Consider the following 23,598-nt stretch of genomic DNA (forward strand, 5'->3'; position numbering starts at 1 on the left):
TTATAATACAATCTGAATTTATTTCAAAACTCCTTTCATAAATGGTAGCATGTAATCTGTGTTAAGAAAAAACATAGATTGTTAAATCCAATGTGTGAATCATTCATAAAATCATATGAATGTAAAAAGCATGCAAAGTTTTCCTTTATCCCACAAGCAACTCGATTTTTAAATAGCAATGGACTATCAAGTCAGCTGATCTGACGTGTGAAAACATCCTGCTAAAACGGGGGTTTCATGGCCCTTTAATGCGTTTTATGTACGTTGTATTGTGTGTTGTATTATGATGTTGTTTATGTGAGGAACACCTGATGATTATATTTCTAATAAGTTTCCCCAATTTAAATTAATGAAGTAACCTTCCCTTAAAAAGCAAGTAATGCTTTTTTTAAAAATACACTCAAGACAAATGTTGCATGTGATATTTTCTTTCAGTAGACCCCAGAACTCCCCTGCTGCCCCCTAGTGGTCCTTCGACCACAGTCCGAGATATGAAGTTTACATAAGACAAAGACGTTACATCTCATTACATTACATTATTTATTAAAAATTATTTGCTCTTTACATTTTTCTTGGGGCATAGCTTACTCCCTTGAAATCCTCAAGATATTACTTCAGGACGTAAAACTTTCTTGAGATCTGCAAAACTGTGGGACATCGTAGTAAACTAGTGCCATGATGACCAAAAATAACAATTATATTTACTTTTCTAAAAAGTGGATCATATGGTTAAAAAACAAAACAGTGGTGTATCTAAAGTTTTCCATAATCAGAACATTCTCACAAAATGTAAACAAACATTCAACACACAAATGTGATTGACATCGAACAGAACCACAAAACAATCCTTTTCTTGGAGCGGTTACACTTCAAATGGTGAAAGAAAGAAAAAGTAAAAAACATCAGTGGCTTGTTGTGCTTGAAATGGAAAAGGACCTTAGTGAAAACTGTAGAGAATATAATCAGGTCATCATACTCGTGTTCCTGAACAAGGTGCATTAGAGTATTTAATGTGTGTTACGTCTTTCCCTGATAAGAGCACTAGATTTTTCCTCTGTATTCACAGCCGGTGTGCTATATTGTTTTATAAAGTAAAAGTTAAAAACAGTGCTGAGTTAGCCAGCCTGGCACTGTGTCTTCACTACTACCCCATGAGGCCATTAAACATCCTGAACTAATTTTTTAAATACGCCTGCATTATATTACCATTTACAAAATATGTACACTTCCAGTTCTGTCCAGTACACAATGTTTAAAACATCAGTTGAAATGCCTACTTTTTACAAAAGAGTTTAAGATTATTAAAAACATTTTTGTAACTGAACTGAAAAAAAAAAAAAAAAAATCAAATAAAAACAAAGAGCTTCTTAGAGGAAACATGAGCAGAATGAATATGTATAAATTGTGCATACAATTATTCATACATTCTTACATACATTGTTTGGAAAGTTCTTCCTCTGCAAAATGTCAGATTTCATGCATAAATTGTTTGCAAAATTGTTATTCGAACACATTTAGCATTTAATATAAATGGTTATTCTGTAAATTGCTTATTTATAAAATTATTCGTATGAAAAATGTTGTGTATAATGCACAAATTGTAAGCAAACGCACATATTTTTCATTAAAAAGCATTCTGGGACCTACCTAATGCCAAAATTGTTCATTAAATTAATATGCTTTTTTATATAATGCTTAAATTAATTAATTGTTCATTAAAAACTGGCATTTAGTCTTACAATTTTATTCTCACATACTTTGCATGAGTCATTATGTAAAATGTATGTGTGAACTGTACTCAAATTTAATACATTGACTTGTCTCTGCCTATAAAGACAAGTATATATCATTACATTCAATATATGTCAAATCGATTAATTTGAAAATTGTTGCATGTAATCCATGAATTGTTGCTTAAATAATACCCATGCTTAAGTTTAGCAAATTGTGGACAAAACTAAATCTAAAGACACAATTTATACGTAGTCACAATTTATACGTAGTTGCCGTAGCCTGCTTATGCTTCCAGAAGAAGCCTGGTAACTTTTAAGCCTTCTTTCCCAGCATTCACAGTGGAATCCAAAAATCTCCCATAATGCACCATGCCAGACTGCGCCACATGACCTGGCACCAGACATTCCTCGTGTCATACTTGCTCATCCACATTCAGACTTGACTATGAATCACACCAGTGGCCAAAAATCCTTTTATAAACTTTCATCAGGCGACCGGCGGCACCAGCAATTAGATTTAATGGCAATTGAAATGCGACTCAAGGATAACCTAATGGTCAGGAGTTAAAGACAAACATCTTGAACTCAAGACTAGGCACTTTTAACTCCTGCACACTTTGTAGGCTGGAATTATTGTAAATGCCAAGCACCGAAAACAAGCTGAGAGGCAGTGTTTCCTAAATGTAACATTAAGAATGAAAAATAATGATGGATTAATACCTCACATCTTTTTTTGTTTGCAGGCAGTCTTGATTAAAACGACCTTCATTAGGGTGCTTAAGGTTAGGATTAATGCCTGAACTACATCTACCAGCATTCTTGGCATTAAACTGGGATTTTCGCATCTTCAAACCTCAAACCGTGCACACAGTGGAGAGACCCGGACATTTATTTATGATTTAATCCAATCAAGACCCGTCAAAGAATCATGGCCTCCTGAAATGCCTCGATCCACCTGAAAAAAGCATGAATGAATATTAAATCAATGTTTTTTTTATTGTAATTATAAAACAAACTTTATAGAGTGCCAAAGTCAGGAAATAAAAGTAAAAATGAGGAGATTTAGTTTTAACAGTAACTAATTATCGTTTGAGCACAGACCTGTCCTGGGTTTTGAGGCTATTAACGGATTCCTCATAACCTAATTATATTGATCTGAACATTAACATGAGTTAATATTATTTTTATTATTATTATGTTTGAGGTTCATAGAACCGGAGGTTTCTGAGACTTTTATTTCAGTATGTTGATGTGCTTCTAACTGAAACTAAATACTGAGTAAGGGGCAGGGACTTCTAGTTGTAACATTTTTAAATTACTTGTACATACACCTCATCTCCCTTGCCATAATATGCAATTCATGTATGTTGTGCGTCACACTCCCTCACCATAGTTACTCTCTTGTGGCTCACCATAGTATGCAACTCACTTCCATCACCATACTATGCAACTCGCATATGTGTACCGTATCGTAACCTATGATGTCAGAAAACCCTCAATACATTGTAACTAGGCCCACACGGAATCTGTGCGCTGATTTTTAGCCCATCACCATTGAGTCCATGGAATTTACTTGTGTAAATGTGTGTACATTTATATTTATTCAGTTTTTAAATTATTTTTTACTAATATTACTGTGATATAATGATAATAATATTAAAACGTTCATATCATTTATTTACAACACAGTTTGTAAAGTCATATACTTTAGACTTTTAGTAGATATATTATATAAGAGACTTGCTTTGTTTACAAAGTGGATCTAGCTGGATTTGCATTGTAAACATAAAAAAAAAGTTACAAAGTTTTTTTTACTTCATATATTTAGTTTTTTAGTTATGATACTCCTAAAATCATTTCACATAAATCCGCAGATCTTTGACAAAATTCACAGCAGAAATAACAAAAAAAGTCCACAGATTCTGTCTGGCCCTAATTGTAACCCTCAGTACATGGTTTCTAAACCAATACCCAGTCATCTTCATCCGCATGGTGATGCTCCATAAAAACAAGTCATTTTGATACCCCTAATCTAAATATTTGCATATCATTCTATAATATTACTGAAATTAATATAAAAATAGAGTAAACATATATTTACCCACATTTACATAAGCAAATCAATAGATTGAATAATGAGCACAAAAATCAGCAAATTTCTGTGGGCACATATTCTGTGTGGGCCTACTTATTTGTTTTTCTGGACCCTTTTTACATTTTCAGATTTCTTAGCAGTGGAAGTCATCATAGTCAGATAATCTTAGTGCACAGCGAATGGAAGAGTACAACAAATAATTGCATTGCTATTTGCTCAAATAATTATCAAAAAGAAAAAAATACAGTAAAACGATAAATTATATAATACAAAGTATTATATTTTTTTAATGTACATTAATTTAAAAAAAATCCAAATTTTAAAAACTTTCAAGAATGTCAGATGCTGATAGTCATTAAACGCAGAATATAGTAAAAAGAGTCCATAAATGTCTTTAAAGATGAAAAAAATTAATGAAAGAAACACTTCAGGAACTAACATTGCTGAAAAAAAAAAAGTGGACATTCAGTATGTTTTTGGTGATCGCTTGTTTGGGTACCTCTGTGCAGTGGGAATATCCTCAGCTCTAAAGATGTAGTAGAGTGTGTTTTTATGGTAGAGTTTAAACTGCAGTTTTTGAGCAGGTCCTGTCTTCTCCTCTCGGAGGAAAAACCCCAGCAGTGGCTGACTCTCCAATGCTGCAACATCCTGAAAACCAAGGCATTTATTACCACATGATGGCTTTCATTACGTCAAAACACATACTCGTATGCATACTCTTTTGACTTTATAAAGCATTTAATGAATACAGAGGAATGACTGACTAAAATAAAGGAGCTATTAATGTCATTCAAGTTTTTAGAATTGCAAAAGTAGTTCTGTTGGTTTCAACATAAAAGATTTTCTGAAAAAAGCAACCTTTTCCCCAATAAACAACACTCTAGATATACTATACTTTTCTTGTTTTATTAAAATGCAATTTAAAATACATTTATCAGTCGAAACACTCCTGTTATCTTTCTATCACTTATACTAACTACTAAAGGTCTAGTCTAGTCACTAAAGCACAGGTCTCAAATCCAGTTCCTGGAGAGCTGCAGCACTGCACAGTTTAGTTCCAACCCTATTTAAACAAACCTGATCAAACAAATCAAGTCATTTAGGCTTGTTTGAAACCTACAGGTAAGTATCAAATCAAATCAAAGCTTATTTCTAAAGCACACTTAATTAAAACCTTGGGTTGACCAAGGTGATGTACAATAGCAGTAGCAGGTAAAAACAGCAATATAAAACAATAGAAACAACAGTAAAAGTTTCCAAGAAAGAAGCAATTTAGTATAGCCTGGAACCATCATTAGGGAATGGTAAATGCACTCAAAAAATTATTTAACATCTATTTAAAAATAGATAAAGTGGGTGATATTCAAATTTTTAATGGTAACTTAATCCATAGTTTCAAACCCACAACTGCAAAGGCTCTATCGCCCCTGTGTTTGAGACCAGATCGAGGTATTTGCAATAGATGGCAGTTGAAATTTGATTTAAGCGATCGGGTTTGGGCCTTAGTAGTGATCAGATCAGAAAGATATGGTGCTTAATAAACAAAGAGTAACATTTTATAGTCTATTCGGAAGTGAACCATAAATCAACCAACGTAGTGATCGCAATATTGGTTTTACTTATTTGCTTGTCAAGTTTTAGACTACTGTCTAGTAGAAACCCAAGGTTTTTAACCTCAGAGGTGTGGTAACAGTTTAATACACTGAGATCGGTAGGTTGTTTGCTAGAATTCTGTGGGGGACCAATAAGAATATCTCGGGTTTTATCTGCATTCAAAAGCATAAAGTTATCAGTGAGCCACAGTTTGATTTCAGGAAGACAATCTTCTAATCTCTCGAGGGTTAAGCTATCATTTTTTGGATCAGTATAAAGCTGTATATCATCTGCATAGCAGTGATACATAATTCCAAACTTTCTCATTATAGTTCCTAAGGGCAGCATATGTAACGAGAATATCTGGGGTGCAAGAATCGATCCCTGAGGAACACCGCAAGAAAGAAAGGTATCTAGGCTCACTGAAAAGCTTCAATTTGATAGAAAGGACTCAAACCAATTCAGAACTGTGCCCGAGATACCAAGTGCTCATCAACAAAAATCAAAAGCAGAGCTTAAGTCGAGCATCACTAAGGCCATTGTATCACCATTATCAGTAGTCTAACTCAAAGTATGTTGGAGTTGGGTTGGAACTAAACTGCAGAGCTGCAGCAGAGTTTGACACGCCTGCCCTAAAACAACCAGTATCTGGTGGTAAGTCTCAAACATTCAAATCGTTTATTCAAGGGATTTGTTCAAAACAGCTGATTCATTTAGTAACTAAAGCAGGTGACTGACTCAAGTGACGAATCACTGAATTGCTGACTCAGACGGTTTGTTTAAAAACAAATTCATAAATGAAACAACTGTCACTCTGAAATGCAGAAATTATCTGCTCCAGCTTTGTTTGAAACTATTTGAATCATCAAAGAACAAAAAACATTATTTTAAATCAAGTAAATATAAGTTAAATATAGATATTTGCGATCAACTCACATTTTTATATTCGTATTAAAAACATACATGGATATTCAAATATAATTGAATTATTACAACTGTTCTCTAATAGGCTTCATGACACAGAAAATGTTTTTGGGGACACTTTTGTTTGCATCTATGTTACATGTGTGAATTAAGCAAATGCCTATATTGACAAGCATTGCATTATAGGTGCACGTTTTATAAGTTTTTGTTTTTGTTGAAAATCGAACCCGGATCCTTAGCTGTGCCATTTCGAACACTGTTCAAACAGCAATTTTGCTATTATTAAAGACCATAAGTATCAAACACAACTTTTTCACTTTAAATAGTTTCAATATACTAATATAATATAATATAATATAATATAATATAATATAATATAATATAATATAATATAATATAACTGGGTGAGGCAGACATGTAGTGCTGTCGCCTCACAGCAAGAAGGTAGCTGGTTCGAACCTCAGCTCAGTTGGTATTTCTGTGTGGAGTTTGGATGTTCTCCCTGCCTTCGCGTAGGTTTCCTCCGGGTGCTCCGGTTTCCCCCACAGTCCAAAGACATGCGGTACAGGTGAATTGGGTAGGCTTAATTGTCTGTAGTGTATGAGTGTGTGTGTGTGTGTGTGTGAATGTGTGTGTAGATGTTTCCCAGATATGGGTTGCGGCTGGAAGGGCATCCGCTGCGTAAAAAACTTGCTGGATAAGTTGGCGGTTCATTCCGCTGTGGCGACCCCGGATTAATAAAGGGACTAAGCCGACAAGAAAATGAATGAATATAATATAATATAATATAATATAATATAATATAATATAATATAATATAATATAATATAATATAATATAATATGATTATTTAATAATATAATAAAGATTACATCAACTCACATTTTCAAATGATTCATGATACTGATATCAAGATACATTTTTTTTTCAAGATTTATTTTTAACAAGATGGGTTGAGAATTTAGAAATAGACAAGTTCCTTTTCATTGTTTTTGAAATGCTGCATATTTCTTCATAAAATGAAAATATATTTTGTCAAATAACACAATTCAATGGCAATTTTAAAACAAATTCCAAATTAAATAAGAGTGCGCATGTGTTTTTTGCGTCAAAAGAAGCAACTTTTGAATGGCTTACAAACGTCCGCCAGCGTTTTGCACGCTGATTATGTGCCATACGCCCCTCATGTTTTAACCGCCTGCTGCGTTTTGCATTTTGCCATTGTGCTCGCAGTTGAAAATAGTCAACTCCGAGTGGAAAAAGAATGTTACGTCAGTCGCGTTTTTTGCTTCTGGCTGCTGGCACTCCTCTAATTTAAATGAAGTTGGAGCTTCCTCAATATCAGCATCCACACTCCTGTTCACATTCTTGTTGTCGATCACTGCATTTGCGCATATAAGCTAGTTTTAAGTAAAAATTACATCCCTGCTGTAACATGCATCATAATTTGCTTAATTGATTTACCACACATTTAAAGAAATTTTCAACCCTAATATAGTCAGCTATTTTTTTTTACCATAGCATGTCAACATTCATATTATGAGCTAACACTGATAAATTATATAAAGCTTGTTTCTTTAACAGTTGATAAGTTGTTGAATAAATTCAGCTTACTTCACTGGCAGCATAAGTGTAGAGGACTTTGTTCTTAATGACAAACCACAGCCTCTTCCATGGTTTCTTGTGGCCTTTAGATCTGTGCAGATATCCACTCATGGAGGAGTTCTCAGTGTTGGCAGACACCTGTGAGAACGATGTCATATTAATAAACTATAAAAATGACATTAGTGTTATTTTGGAAACAGCAGTTTTTATTCTGTTAAACGCAAGAGAAGATCTTTAGAGAATTGCTGTTAGATAGTACCCACTGGAAAAAAGTCATCATGATGGGTACCATCAACCAGCATTCTTCAAAAGAAATTCTTTGTATTCAACTTAGAGTTGAATCAAGTTATTGAGCAAGTGTAATGTTTAGTGACATTTGGGTGAACTATCCCTTTAAGTATTGTTTAACTTTAGATTACCTCCTTGAGAGCTGATGGAATCTTCTTCTGTTTTCTAGAAAAAGCGAATGTTGAGCCCCGCCCACTAGGGGAAAAGGTCACATTGGATTGGTCGCCTAAGAAACAAAAAAAGCATGGTTGAAAAATAAAAAAAACATTTGCTGTCACACAACTTGTTTGCCAGATTGTTGTAAGTAAATAATAATATGCGGTTGCAATAGCATATTGTGCGATTGCCAGGTTTTCACCTGTCAAAAGAGTTTTCAGAGTCCTCTGGGTCACATTCCGATTTAGTGTTTTATCTGGGGTTTGATTATTTACATTTTACATTTATTCAGTTAGCAAATTCTTTTATCCAAAGTGACCTACAAGTGAGTATAAAAGAAGCACTGCAAATCATCCTCAACATCAGCATCCACACACTGCTACTGCGCATTTAAGCCAGATTCCAGTAGCTGAGTAGCTGTATATAAATGCTCAGTCTCAGCTACTAAAGGCATACTTCAAATGAAGTTCTTTTTTGCTTTTCATTTAAGGCCAGAAAGAAGATGGAAACGGCTAAGTGACTGGTTGGTATGGTTTGCGAGTCTGAACTTCATGGATGACGGCCTTCCAGAACACATCCACTTATTGCATAATCTTCATAGATCAATGGCAGCTCAAAGGTGTTTCAGATCAAAATGAACTCCCCAAAAGCTTCGCATTGGTAAGGTGTTTTAAACTGTTGAAGCAAAGTCAAAACAAACTTGTTTTTTAGCTCAATTTTGTTCGAAATGACATCATTTCAGTTATTTTTTCAATTTTCTTTGAAGTATTCTGAAGGCTTAAGTTTTATCTATTTGCTTATATTTCTTATTACAGAGTTACTATGCAGTTGTTTATTTGTTCAGAGTGACTTCAGCTTGTTAACACTCACTCAATTATTTGGGTATCTGATAGAAACAGACTGTCCACACTGTGTAATGCAACTTTTCAGATCCAATTTGTGTCACTTTTGTATACCTATGCTTAAAAAACTGTTGACATTTTTGTCAAATTGGTAAAATAAATAACATTAGATTTCAATAGAATTTCAAGAGTACAACTGTATTCAACATCAGTAGATCAGGAGGCATAATGGTCTACATTAGATCATTTTTCATGCACAATCTAAAATAAATGAAGTAATACAACTTTAATGACCGATAGCTCCTCGCCTTCCTCTACATAAGCAAAGCTGTATACCTTGACTGCATGAACCTTTCAGCTTTCAAGTTTCCCACTCTAAGCCAAATGTCAAATTCCATAACTTTTCCCTGACTAAAATGCTAAATTTCCATAAAGCATCTGACTTATTTTTTATTTTCCAACTTAAATATGTTTAAACTTCTGTTCTCATTCATTTCCATAACTTTTTACCCAAACACAACAGCGTGTTATGCTGCTTGATAATATTATAATTTTAATGTATTTTCATAAACATGCTGGTGTGTTGCACAATTAGTTTGCGTTTTGGTAGTTTCAGTGAGCATTTACTTCCATTTTTTTTAAAGAAACAAATGAATAGGAAGGCTAACACAATAGCAAAAAAGAGCTCACTTCCACATTGCAAAATAAGGTGTATTGTGAACAGAAAAACAGGCAGCAGGCAGACAGACACCAACTAATGTAGTATTTTAACAGGTACAGCTTGATGACTGTATTTGACTTAAGTGTATTTTGACTTCAAACCACACTGAAAAAATAGATTAACTATAACAAAATGCATGCGACTCAAAATAAATAAATAAAAAAAGTTTAGAAAATTGTTATCTTGATAAATGAAAAGTAAAATAAAAAAGTCGCTGATATTTCATGACTGACAAAAAATACAAAATTTTCCCTGACTTTTAAAGTCTGGAATAATCCTTTTAAAATTCCATAAAATTCCAGAAATTCCATGACCCGTGGAAACCCTGGCTTTACTTATTTTTATTAGTTTTAAGTACCAAGGTATTTAAGCAACTTATTTTTTTAAGAATAAAAAAAAAATGGGACCCAACTAATGTTTACAGCATTCAATTGTGATCAATGAAGCTTAGGTATGTTAGGTTTACACGCAAGGAGCAATGAGATTCATTCTTGCATGTCACAGGATACATTCTGCAAAAACCAGTCTCATCTGTTTGTCATGCAGGTATGGTTAAGATTCTGTTTATGTTCTCTGATCAATGATTAGACGTAGAAAAAAAAGGCAATTCTAAACTGTTAACAAAGCAATCCTGACTCTTCCGAGGACTTGGATTAAACTGCTTGTTTCACGACCAATAAATTTTTATATCTATTTATAAACATTTTGAGGTGTCAAAGTTTTAGGTAAACATACTTTCAATGAAGGAAGAGAAGCCTCTCAGTTTTGAGTATTTAATTATCTATTTAATTGATTGTTTGATTCCTGATTTTTCACTGTTTCACAATAAGTCTTTTATGTTTTCACAAAAGCCTGGAATGAGATCCCACAACATCTAAAAACGATACCAACTGAGACTTTTTAAAAAACCACATGTTCATCATCTGATGGTCAACTATCACTGTAGCCACTGAGATAGTAGCCTGCTTTTCTCTATTTTATATGTTTGGTGATTGTTTGTACTGTGTTGATTAAGGGTGTCACGATTTCGATTTTTAATGCTCAACTTCGATTATCGAATCGAAAAAAAGAATCGTCGATTCTGCCACGCCCCCATGTCACTTCAGCTTGGCTTGCCAAGCGGGAAAAAACAGGCTTGTTGAAGTGCTTGTTAAACTGCAGACGCAGGAGACCCGTCGACAGAGCTTAAACCCTCTCCTCTTTCAATGAAGTCGCCGGTGTGGAAGTATTTTGGATTCCCAGTGAGTTATGTTGACAACGTTCGTGTTGTCGACAAAAAACAAAAACAAAACACAGTTTGCAAGCTCTGCTATGTACGTATTACGGTTGGGTTGATAGACGATGGGCGCATCGCAATCCTCCTCACCGCACCCGTTGCACATCCGCTCGCGAAAAATACACACTCAGGCCCTGTTTACACTAATATGACTTTGTTTTTAAATGGCATTTTAGAACGACAACGATCCATATCCACACTGGCGTATAGCATTTATGAGCAGCCCTCCTTCCTCACCACTGCTGAAAACACACATCACGTGACCACACACACTCATTCACACACAGATACAGATGCACACACAGACAGCGGGTCCAGGCAGTCAGCGGATCAGTAGACTGCTTCAATCTTTACTTTTACACTTGTACTTAGTCATCTTAGCGAACACCTTAGATACTGTTGGCTGGTTCCAGTTGGTTGTGCACCTTTTTTACCGACGCCATTATAACAACACAGATCACTGCCTATTCACGAGTCCCGCAGAAAAAAGTGATTGACAGGTGGTAATTATGTGTGTAACTTACCTTTATTCATTTACTGTATGATTTGTTTATGGGTAAAACAAAGACCATGCAAGTCAGGTAGTTTAGACGGTAGGCTACAAATAATTAATTCGTTATTAATTAATTAATTAATTATTCATAATCGAAAATCGAATCGTGACTTTAAAATCGAAAATGTAATCGAATCGAGGATTTGGAGGATCGTGACACCCTTAGAGTTGATGGATGAGATGTCTGTCTGTTTAGCAGAGCAAGAACCTGCTGAAAAACAGCATTCATGCTGAGTCAGGCCCGATTATCTTTTAATCTTTTCATGTTTAAAAAATAATAATTAAATAAATAAGTTTGTATTGTTTTCCTATTGACCTTATTCTTTGCGTACAAGCAGGCGCAGCCATTTGAATCTCTTTGACGTAGACTTCCGGTTTCATTCACTTCCATTGATTTTTAGATGTTACAAACATCTCGCTCTGCTGCTTGATGTTGCACACTGATATTTTCCTATTATATTATTCTGCTTTGTCTGTATAGTCATGCACACACTTGTTGGAAGAGCAAGTAGTTTGACCGTTTTAGCTATTTCTACCTGGCAACTGAATCAAAAGTTCTAAAACAACGCAAAAACGAGCGCACTTCCGCATTGAAGAATAAGGTCAATACTTTGTTCGGAAAAAAAAATCCAATAAATTATGTTTTAGGGGAAAAAAGTATCTTCATTTGTGTTCTGAAGATGAACAAGTAAATAAGGACAATTTTTATTTTGGGGTGAAAGGACCGTTTAAGCATAAGAACTGAACACTAAGCATAACCACATTAAAAATAGAACAATAAACACTATTACTACTATAGATGATGGAGCCATGGAACAGTCCAGAGATAGATAAACAACAGAAATCACATACCCTTGTGCTGTAGTTTAATATAGCAATGGTCACACACTCTTGCCAGTTGATTCTTCAGGTATTCCAGGTAGAATTTATTAGACGAACATGCCTGACACACCACCTGTGGCCAAAGTAAACAAATCTCTTATCATGATGTAAATAATCTCAAGCCCTGATTATGATATGTACATCAACATAGAACAATTTCTGTAAATTCATTTTTATTATTATTAATTATGATTTATCGTTTTACAATATAACAATCAACACAATTAACAAAAAGAAGATTGAGCATTAAATAGCATCAGAGTATACAAATATAAAAACATCTACAGTTGAAATCTGAATTATTAGCCCCCCTTTATTTTTATCCAGAATTTCTGTTTAACAGAAAACGTATTTCTAAACATAATAGTTTTAATAACTCATTTCTAATAACTGATTTATATGTTTCAAGACACTTCTATACAGCTTAAAGTGACATTTAAAGGCTTAACTGGGTTAATTAGGCAGGTTAGGGTAATTAGGCAAGTTATTGTATAATGATGGTTTGTTCTGTAGACTATAGACTATAGCTTAAAGAGGCTAATAATTTTGACCTTAAAATAGTTTTACAAAATTTAAAACTGCTGTTTATTTATATGAAACAATACAAATAAGACTTTCTTCAGTGAAAGAAATATTATCAGCCATACTGTGAAAATTTCCTTGCACTGTTAAACATCATCTGGAAAATATTTAAAAGAGAAAAAAAATTCAAAGAGAGGCTAATAATTCTGACTTCAACTGTACATCGTCAAATTTAGAAAACAGAAATCAAATAACAGCATACGAGTGGTCAGTGTTATAGCAATAGGTTTTATATAAGCACAGGTCAAAGAGTTCATATTAAAGGTCCAAAATATATTCCAGGTTTCTAAAATTATGTGTATTTTGTTTTTTAAACTATATGTTAAATATTCCAAATGCAGTGTATCATTTATAATATTTTTAAATAATTCAAATGTTGGAGGGTGTTCCTGTTTTCAGTTTAACAGAAAACATTTCACAAGTCCACCCCAAAAAGATATATTAAAGGAGTCTTGTGATATTTCTTAACAGAAAACTTACAGTTGAAGTCAGAATTATTCAACCCCCTGAATTATTAGCACCCCTGTTTATTTTTATCCCCAATTTCTGTTTAACGGAAAGAAGATTTTTTTCAACACATTTCTAAACATGGTTTAATAACTCATTTCTAATAACTGATTTATTTTATCTTTGCCAAGATGACAGTAAATAATATTTGACTAGATATTTTTCAAGACACTTCTATATAGCTTAAAGTGATATTTAAAGGCTTAATAAGATTATCTAGGCAGGTTAGGGTAATAGGCAAGTTATTGTGTAACGATGGTTTGTTCTGTAGACTATTGACCAAAAAAAATTGAAAAGAGGGCTAATAATTCTGACTTCAACTGTATGGACAGTATACCAAAACTCATTTAGTTTTTCACAGTTCCAAAATATATGCATAATGGTGCCATTATGCAAAATATTGCTAAATAAAATGCCAAACTTAAACATTTTTTCGTGATGCTGTTATTCATGTTTCTGTCTGCATCCCCATAATGACGTGTAATTTTGCCCTCATATGTAAATTTAAAAAAATGACCATAGACATTGCATTTTATGACATTACAATATAAACAATAGAATGTAATATGAAACGATAGACTTTTTATTTTGTCTATACAATACATAGTCATATTGCACAGCGTTATTCATAAAAAAGAAGCAGAAGCAAAGCTAATAACATCTCTTATTTCCAACCTTTCCACAGGCACGGCAGTGATGGCGTCTCCAGGTCAGAGTGAACTCGCACGTGCAGATCATACACATAGTCGTTCGTAAATCTGGAATCCAGATAGGAGCCTTAGAGCCCAGTGGTAAACCATCGTCAGAGATTCCTTCCAGCTGCATGGGAAGAAAAAAAAGAATCAACATAAAACATAAGATGAACAGTTTAATTTATGTCAAGTTTCTTTGAGTGCCTTCACAAAGTGTCTGAAATATTGTATTATAATGATTGGTTGCTTTTTTTATTGCAGCTAGGTTGTTTATTATGCATTTAATGAATTTTAAATGGCACGGTCGCCTCACAGCAAGAAGATTGCTAGTTTTAAAGAATTTATAGTTTGTCAAGATGACTCTAATAGCAGCAAAAAAGTTTATGGCCTTCAAACGGAAATAAGAAGAATCCCTACCTCATATTGTATGGCTTAGTAAACTTTCTTCCTATGTTCATGTTAAAAAGTAATGTTCATTCTGAAAAAATATATATAATTTAGATATTACATTGACTGAATCTACTGAGATGGCAGGATAATGTTTATTGTATAAATTTTGATTATAGTTATTCATTTATAGATTTGTTTATTATTATATCTTATTGTTTATTATTATATCTTATTTTTTTATTTATTTTTTGTTCTTGCCATTTGTTTTTTCCTTCTGATACTGAATGTATGGCTCAATGTGTCGCAATAATGTCCATTAAAGTGGTCTGTCCAGAAAGGGGAGTGCAATGATTTGATTCTGTAAATTGCAGGTGTAAAAATAATAAATAATTAATAGGCCAAAGAAAAGTGAGGTAATATTTAAATTTAAACAGTACAAAAGGCAAAAAAATAATTATTTGTGGGTTTTTTTTTTTTTTGAGTTTTTCCTAGATTTATTTATTTTATTTTACAAAAATGTTGACATTGGATGGTATAATTATTTTGTTGTTAAATACTTTTGTTGTTAAAATCAAGATCTGAGTATCCCCCCTCCCCCCTTTAAATTAAGTAAACTTCAACATTAGCCTAATTGGAAACAGTTAAGCATGTTATTTGTGAATATTTTTATGTTTCTAAGGGTAAGGTTAACTTAATACTTTAATTGTTTGAAAAAAAAAACTATTAATTCCAATATAATTTTTTTTTTTTGTGTTGTATTATTTCACTGAATTTTAAAGCATTAAACTGGCTATTATAAAGTAATGACTTCCAAAAATATGTGATTAATATTAATTGATAAATTAATATTATAAATTAAAATAATAAATGAAAGCCTTTGTATCCACCTTTTAGCAGATACAGATATTGACAGACTAACAAGACTTGTATCTTATGCCATTTTGCATCTCAGATAAACACGATAAAACTGTTTATTATTACTTATAACAGTTCATAGTATTCTGAATGTTTTTAACTAGTTAAATTCAAGTACTTGATGTAAATAAAACAAAAGAAAATTGTCGTTTAAAAAAATGGCTGTGGAAATCAATTAAAGAAAGCAAATATTGCCAGTTGACGGAATGGCATACGCACAAGAACAATAACCCTACACACAAACACAAGAACGCATCTTAAATTTCACACACCTCTTGGCTTCGACTGGAGAAGAACGAAATCTTCTTTCTGGTGTAATCATCTATTGCTGTAGCAATGGCTTCCAACCATTCATCTCTTTCAGTCGCTGAACTGCAAACATCACGTTTAGTCAGTCATTTCAACTCGATTCAAAATGATTTCCAGTTTTGACATAGCTGAAAATCACATGCTTGTGTGTGTTTCTTACTTGGCAGACAGTATGAAGGATCTTTCAACACTCTCAATGTTTAACTCATTCTGATACGCCTCCTGACTGGGTTTGCTCACCTGTTGAAGACATGGAACATAAACACTTATATATAAAATGTCATATGAATGCGTGTTTGAGAGAGTGGACATATTATGGATAATTGATATCTGACCTTCATGCCAGCCAGAGAGAGCATACTGTTGACTTTATACTGTCCAGACTGCACTGGTGTTGTGTACAGCAGGATGTCATTAAACTGTTGAGAGAATGAACATTGACTGGGTATCAAAAAACAAGTGCTAGCTTATTCAGTTTCCTGTGATATGCAGCAATTTCCTGTACTATAAATAACTTATGTTATAAATACATATGTGTCAATTTAAAAAAAGGTTCACACAGGTCCATGAAGGACAAAAATGTCTCTGTCAAAACAAAAACAATAAAAGTATCATATTTTAACTTTAACACGTTCATAGATTTCTTCGGAAGCAGTAGTCCTGATGACTAGGACCAAAAATTCATAATTTTTTGTCAAAAACTTAAGATGTTTACATTATTATTACCAAAATTCTAACAAAAAGTAACAAATATGCTGTCTTTTTAGCTTTAACACCCCAAATCAAATTTTCAAATACTAATTGTGTGGGTATATCAATGCTGGCTAAAACAAAAACACACACACAAACAAAAAAAATGTATATATATGTGAATGAATAAAAAAAAAATCAAACAACAGTCTTAACATTTAGAATTGAAAAAAAAGAAAAAAACATGCATACCCACCAAAACTACCGAATAAATAATATTAAAATATGATCAAAATAAGTAGCTTTATGTAAATGATACAAAAACAACCCTGTTCATTTTATTAAGCAATAATATATTTATGTTTCTTACCAGGAAGAACATTCTGGGCTGCATAACTTTCCTAGAAAGTTTCATTAAAGTGCCCTCTTTCAAGAAAACCTGCATATGTAACAAAAACAATACATTAGATAAGCAAAACAAGACACTTCAGAGACTGTTCAGATACACAATGAATCATGGGTAACTGAGTTTCTCACTCTGCCAGGCTGGACAATTTCATGGTGACCATTCAGACTGTACTGAACCTGCATCAGCTTCTGAAAGTTGTCCTGCATTAAAGAGATGCACGTTAGAAGATCATTGTCATCAGAGTTTAATAAGTGTATGTGGTGTTGTGTTTGTAGTTTTACCCCTTGCTTCATGATGTCATTTGCATGGTTTGCCACTTCTTTTACCACACTAAGAGCCGCTGAATAAATCAAACAAACAATTGATGTCAACAGAACATCGGGACAGTTTTTTTTTTTTGTATTCATTAAACAAGTGTTAGATTTTATTTAATTTTGGTTTTATTTTGCAGCAAATCTCTGAGATAACGTGAGATGCTTGAGAGCTTTTTATATTAACAAATCAATTGTAGCATTCTGACTTTTCTGAATATTTTGGTAAAACAAAATAAAATAAAATAAAATCCCCATAATTTGGCATTTTTAAGTAAAATCAAAGGGATTTAATACACACAAAACTCATTTTAAATGAAAGTACTTTCATGTTTCAAATAACCGTAAAAATAAAAAAGTCAAAATATGATTAAATTATGTTTTAACATCATTTAGTGCAACATAATCATGCAAAAAGTTACAATGTCTAAACAGTAAAAATACACATTTTATTCATTTTTTAAAAGATTCATAATTTCTTGCAGAAAAATGAGGAAAAACTAGCTGAAATGATCACTGTAACAATAAATTTGTATTTTGGTCTTGCACTGTGATCCTTAAAGGGCACCTATTTTAACCCTTTTTCAAGATTTAATATAAATGTTTGGTGTCTCCAGAATGTGTCTGTAAAGTATCAGCTTAATATACCCATCAGAGTATTTATTATACCTCTTTAAAACTGGGAAATTTGAGCTGTTATGGCATTGTAACTGTTTTTGTTGCCTGTGCCTTTAAAGCTGATTCTCCCCGCCCACTGTTCCCATGTGCGCGCAAGCTTCACGTAAACAGCACAGTGACAGACAAGAATAAAGCAGATCTCCCTTACTACAGTAAGAACTTTATCAAAAGTAATTTGTTATATTTGTTGATGAGTTAATTCAAGCCTTTCTGCAATGATGAGTCACACACAATTTCGTTATTAAGTTCGCTCGCAAGTACGTATTTTACTGTATTTATTACAAACACGCACTGTTTTAAAAATGTTTAAAACTATTAAAACTCATTGTTGATCACATTTGATGCTGATTGATGATCACAACAAGCTGAAAAGATCTTTTAATCCCTGTTGCTTTGCGCACGTCCTGTCTTGTTAATATGATTATACGCGTTACTACAGAGACATGTTTATACGTGACTGCCAATCAAATCGGTAGGCAGGGAAACCACATTCCTATGCAATACATGCTTATTGTGTTTCGATCACCCCAATATGACTGTGGACACATTATACCTACACACAGTTCTGTTCAAATAGCTTACAAAACATGTTTTAATCATAGGTGCCCTTTAAGTAAAGTTTTTTTTTTAATCTCACCAAATGGTTCTTGATCTAAACATACTTAAACTATGTTTTAGTAAATAATTAACAGTCAGACTGATAAACATTCACTCTGAATTTGTGTTACTCTGTATAAAACCAGGCCATTTTATTAGATTTTTTTCACTGGTCTCTGGTTATTTTATTAATGATGTGCTCTTACTTTGTGTGTCTTTGTAGTCGGAAGAATCCTCAGGAAGATTTTTTAAATAATCTAAAAAAAGAGACAAAAAAAGGTCAAAGATATTAGTTTTATTAAAATGACATTCATTATGCTATTTTAAAGGTTTCTATTTTGCTTAGGAGGTCTTCTATTACATTATAACATAGAATTATATGTTATAATGTAATAGAATTATATGAACATTATATATTATGTGTTTTTATTTTCTCATGATATATAATGCAGGTTTGCTTCATTTCTCTAAGGGTGACTTCACACTAGCTCTTTTGGTGTGCACCCAAGCCAATATGACATCAGAGTTCTATTTAAAAAGCATTTTGCTTCATTGCAACTCCTCACCTTTCCAACATTTGGTTAACACATCTTATGGTTTCCTCTCTCTAGATTCTATCCAGGGCTCTACAGATAAATTCTAGAAATGTAAACCCTAAATTTATTTTACTCTTTCACCTCATTAGTTCCTGATTGAGTTAATCAGGGCTAAATTAGTCCTTATGTTGCACTGTACTGCTTGGTTGTGCGAGTACTCTTCCTGAACTGTATTTGCTCTCTATTTCTTATTATAATTTATTGTTTCTTACTAAAGAGACAGTTTACCCAAAATGTAATTTCTGCCATCCTTTATTTATCCTTTACGAGTTTCTTTCTTGTGTTAAACACAAAAGAAGATATTTTGAAATAGGTTGCAAACCTGTAAACATTGACTTCCATATTAGTTGTTTTTTTCTAATATAGAAGTCAATGGCTACAGGTTTTGATGGATGGATAGATGGGTTTGAATCTTGCAATCAACCTAAATATGAAAGCAACCTCAAATGGTATACATTCAAAGATCTAGGGCTCTATTTTGATGATCCATGCACAAAGTGCAAAGCACAGGGCGCAAACGCATTCAGGGCTTTTCAGAATCCACTTTTGCTAATATAAGGACGAAAAAATCTGCTTTGCGCCGTGGCGCATGGTCTAAAAGGGTTGAGCTTATTTTCTTATTGAGTTATAAGTGTGTTTTGAGAATAATCCAATCAGAGTCTCGTCTCCCATTCGTCTTAAAAGTTAGTTGCGTCACGCCATGGCACATTTGCTTTTTACATGTCGTAAAGTAAGTGTAAGTGGAAAAACTGAGCTTTTTACCAGCAAGAAAACAGTTAAACAGAGCATCTACAGCGTGAGAATGAGTGATAAGCCTCCTCAATATCTACTTTCACTTTCGCTCTCGTGGATAGGGAAACCTTGTACGCACAGACATCAATTAGCCTATAAATAATTAATTTCAGTTGTTTTAACGCAAAGATTTGTTTCAAAACTATTTCTAAATTCAGTTCTAATTTCCATAAAAAAAAAATGAACAATAATAACAAAGTGTGGTCAAAAACCTGAGTTATATCCTAATACACATGCTGTGCCCCATATGGTCTAACATCTGACAGGTGGGCAAATCTAAGCTTGTTTTATTAAAACAAACATAAATATGGATATAATAAATAATCCTGCTAATAATAATAACATTATACAAAAGCAAATCGTCATGAATAAACTGAAAAAGCCCCCTGAAATGAAGAAGGCATGAAAGTATGGTTTTTATATTTATGTAGGCTAGAAAATAATATGTTTTGTAATATTTTAATCCTTTATATTTATATCCTATATATATCCTTATTATATCCTATTAATCCTATCCTCATCCTAATCCTATATCCTTTTAATTATTTTTCATTTGTAAAGATATTTGCGTATTGCTCTACATCTTGTGTGTAGTAAGCAGTGTGTAAGCAACGCGCACAACTAACGCGCTCTGCACTGGACAATAGACCGGCTTTGTTCTGGTCTATTGAAAAATCTATTATAGTTTTTCAAAATAGCATTGCACCAGCAATGTGCCTTAACACGCCTTCCTCTTTAGACCAGAACACCAATGAGCGCACATGTAAGTGCAAATACATTTGCTATTTAAACAGTGTGGCGCAAAACGTCAAAACGACTCTTGTGTCAAGCTGAAACTTGCAATCAACAATTGTGTCCGGTGTGTACCGGGTGTATGATAGGGCCCCTAGTGTCACATTTATAAACTTCCCATACAAAAGTTAAACTTAGTAACTCACTAAATAAGTGAATTTAGTGTTCAAAACCTAATGCAGAGCAGCCACAAATCTGTGCAGCAGATGGAACAACTGTATATGGCTGATTGAATTTTAATGATATCCACCTGTGCTGCTGTTGTTGCTACAGTAGCACAGTGTTTACTCATCTGTTTACCTGTGAGCAGAAGCTGGTATTGAGGGATCCGCTGCACCGGTTTCAGCAGGTAATGCTTCAAAGCAAGACTAGCACAGCGAGGACTTGTCTGAGGAAGAATGAGTCAAATATCAGAGGGTCATAAAACCTTAAAATGATGTTTACATATATAGAGTTTCAGCGTTAAGGCTGATTTATACTTCTGCGTTAAACGCATCTGACGCATAGCCCTTCGCCGTGGCCATCGCCGTCACTGACGTGCACCTCTCAAAAAATGTAACTACACGTCGCAACGGCGCGTAGCGTAAGCTCTGTGATTGGTCGGCTTGGTAGCGCTGACGAGTCTGGGCGGGACCGAGAGCCGCGCGAATGGCGCGAGCGATTGTTTACAAGTGTGGAGTACCGTGAAGGAGCTCCGGATAGAAAGTTTTGTTTTGTGTTTACCTCATAGTTAAAGTTGTTGCACGTCCGCCGGTACCTGCCTCAAAATGAGCGAGTTTGAGCCACTTGTACATCCCGGAAGTGTTCAGGAAAAGCAAAAAAGCAGAGAAGAAACTCGACACAGAGGAACATTAACACCTCACTGCCCACTAGCGTTTCGGAAGTGTTAATGCAGACCGACAGAGACAGTGCGCAGAAGTATAAATGCACAGCCACGCGCGTTTCCTGCACCGTGGGTTACGCCGGTCACTTGACGCAGAAGTATAAATCAGCTTTACTGCACATTTATTTGCAAAAACCTAACTGATTCGATACATTCGTCGAGTCTTCCTTTGTTAAGTGTCATTTTATTCAGAGACATGGGTGGTTTTTTTGTGCCATCAAAAAAGTGTTGAGTTGCACAAAAGTAAGTACTTAATTAAACAAATATTAGTAACAGTAATACATAGTGATAAAAGTATGCAGTTTAATCCATACAAAAGAAATACAAAGTATTTAAAGTAATAAAAATTAAATAAAATATAATAAATTATAATATTAATACAGTTAATGATAAATGTTAAATTCATACAAAACAAATATAAATATCTGAATAAAATAATAACAATAAATACAAATTTAATTAAGAGTGTAGTGAATTCTCAATTATATAAATTGCTGAATTTTCATTTATTTAGACAAGTTTTGTATAATTTATTTTAAGCTTTAAACATATTTATATATGATTTTATAATTGTTATAACGCTAGATTTGTCTGCTATCTAATCTATACAATCTAGCAATTTAATTTGTGTTTTTTTACGCTAATATATTTTTAAAATGTGCGACTATTTATTTGTTACTGTATTAAATGGATTACTGTTATTAACTTTGAATTTTACATTTTAAAACAACTTTAAGTACTTCATTCATATTCAATTCATATTCATATTTAAATTTTAACTACTTCATTCATACTTTAAATCATATTTTTATCACTTTACTCTAATCATTTCCACAATCAATGTACACATCTGGTGTCGGCAAAGGCAGTGAAACAGTTCATACACACCAACCTCAAACTGACGCACAACACTGGAAAAAGGGGGATTTTTGCGACACTGTTCATCCAGCAGAGCCACATTACGGTCAAACTCTCGTATGTACGTGGAGTACATTTTCAGATATGGACCCTTCTGAACGAAAATATCAGCCAACCTCTGGTGATCAGACCTGCAGAAGATGGCAGGCAGTAGTTTACAGTTCTTAAATATTTTTTTTTCCTGACAAGATTAAAAAAATCCCACAAAGGACTATTTGCCATATTTCTTTGCTGTTAGTCACAAAACATCTTTTATTTATAACTTGCTCTTTGGTTCTTTTTGGCATAGATTCAACTATTGGACATGTCTCTTCAACAGCAGACCTTGGCTGTAATGGCTAGTTATTTAGGTAACCATTGTCTCCTCATTGCCTCCTCAGGTCTTTGGATAATTCTGCATTCCGATGTTAATGTCCAAACATGTATTTATATAAGTTCAGTGTTGTTGTTGTTGTAGATGAAATATAACACATCGTGATTTAAGTATTTTCCAATTGGCTAGATATTAATTCAAAATAATTCATACAAACATCTTTACCGAAGCCTCTCTACTTGATGATTGGTCTTGGCATCCATAATTTTTGTTGTTTATTTACACTTTTCTTCCGCGTTTGTAGTTCTAATCGAATTCACGTCCAACGGCCAAGTATATTTAGTGACATTTTTTTACTGTTATTATTGTCCTTTTACATTTTTTTTATCCGCCCAATAACAAACAAACATCCACGAGCGATTAAGTACTGGATAATTTTCTCTCCTCTACTCATTTCATACTGCTCATTCTGTGTGTGCAAGAACAGTCAACACTCACATGCTCTGCATACCTACAGAGACCTGCACCTTTTTGCATCTCGCCAGCGCTTCCAAAC

At 33.6% G+C, this 23,598-nt stretch overlaps 1 protein-coding gene across 7 annotated transcripts in view; it reads right to left on the reverse strand.

Annotated features, from left to right (window-relative positions):
* Window positions 1-524: 524 nt before the first annotated feature.
* The window catches only part of fgd6 (FYVE, RhoGEF and PH domain containing 6), a 50,870-nt gene continuing 27,796 nt past the window's right edge, over window positions 525-23,598 (reverse strand). For 6 of the 7 annotated variants that reach the window (XM_073946088.1, XM_073946087.1, XM_005164823.6 and 3 more), the window contains 15 exons: window positions 22,704-22,860; window positions 21,229-21,316; window positions 18,955-19,005; window positions 17,444-17,502; window positions 17,291-17,362; window positions 17,124-17,192; window positions 16,399-16,482; window positions 16,224-16,303; window positions 16,027-16,126; window positions 14,433-14,576; window positions 12,639-12,741; window positions 8,370-8,464; window positions 7,960-8,088; window positions 4,328-4,476; window positions 525-2,688 (listed from right to left, as the gene is read on the reverse strand). In XM_073946088.1, coding sequence (XP_073802189.1) covers window positions 2,652-2,688; window positions 4,328-4,476; window positions 7,960-8,088; window positions 8,370-8,464; window positions 12,639-12,741; window positions 14,433-14,576; window positions 16,027-16,126; window positions 16,224-16,303; window positions 16,399-16,482; window positions 17,124-17,192; window positions 17,291-17,362; window positions 17,444-17,502; window positions 18,955-19,005; window positions 21,229-21,316; window positions 22,704-22,860 — 1,417 coding nt within the window. In that variant the 3' untranslated portion in view covers window positions 525-2,651. The remainder of the gene's footprint in view (window positions 2,689-4,327; window positions 4,477-7,959; window positions 8,089-8,369; window positions 8,465-12,638; window positions 12,742-14,432; window positions 14,577-16,026; window positions 16,127-16,223; window positions 16,304-16,398; window positions 16,483-17,123; window positions 17,193-17,290; window positions 17,363-17,443; window positions 17,503-18,954; window positions 19,006-21,228; window positions 21,317-22,703; window positions 22,861-23,598) is intronic. The other variant, NM_001099980.1, reaches the window with a different exon arrangement.

Source organism: Danio rerio, chromosome 4 (genome assembly GCF_049306965.1).
Source record: "Danio rerio strain Tuebingen ecotype United States chromosome 4, GRCz12tu, whole genome shotgun sequence".
Lineage (NCBI taxonomy): Eukaryota > Metazoa > Chordata > Actinopteri > Cypriniformes > Danionidae > Danio > Danio rerio.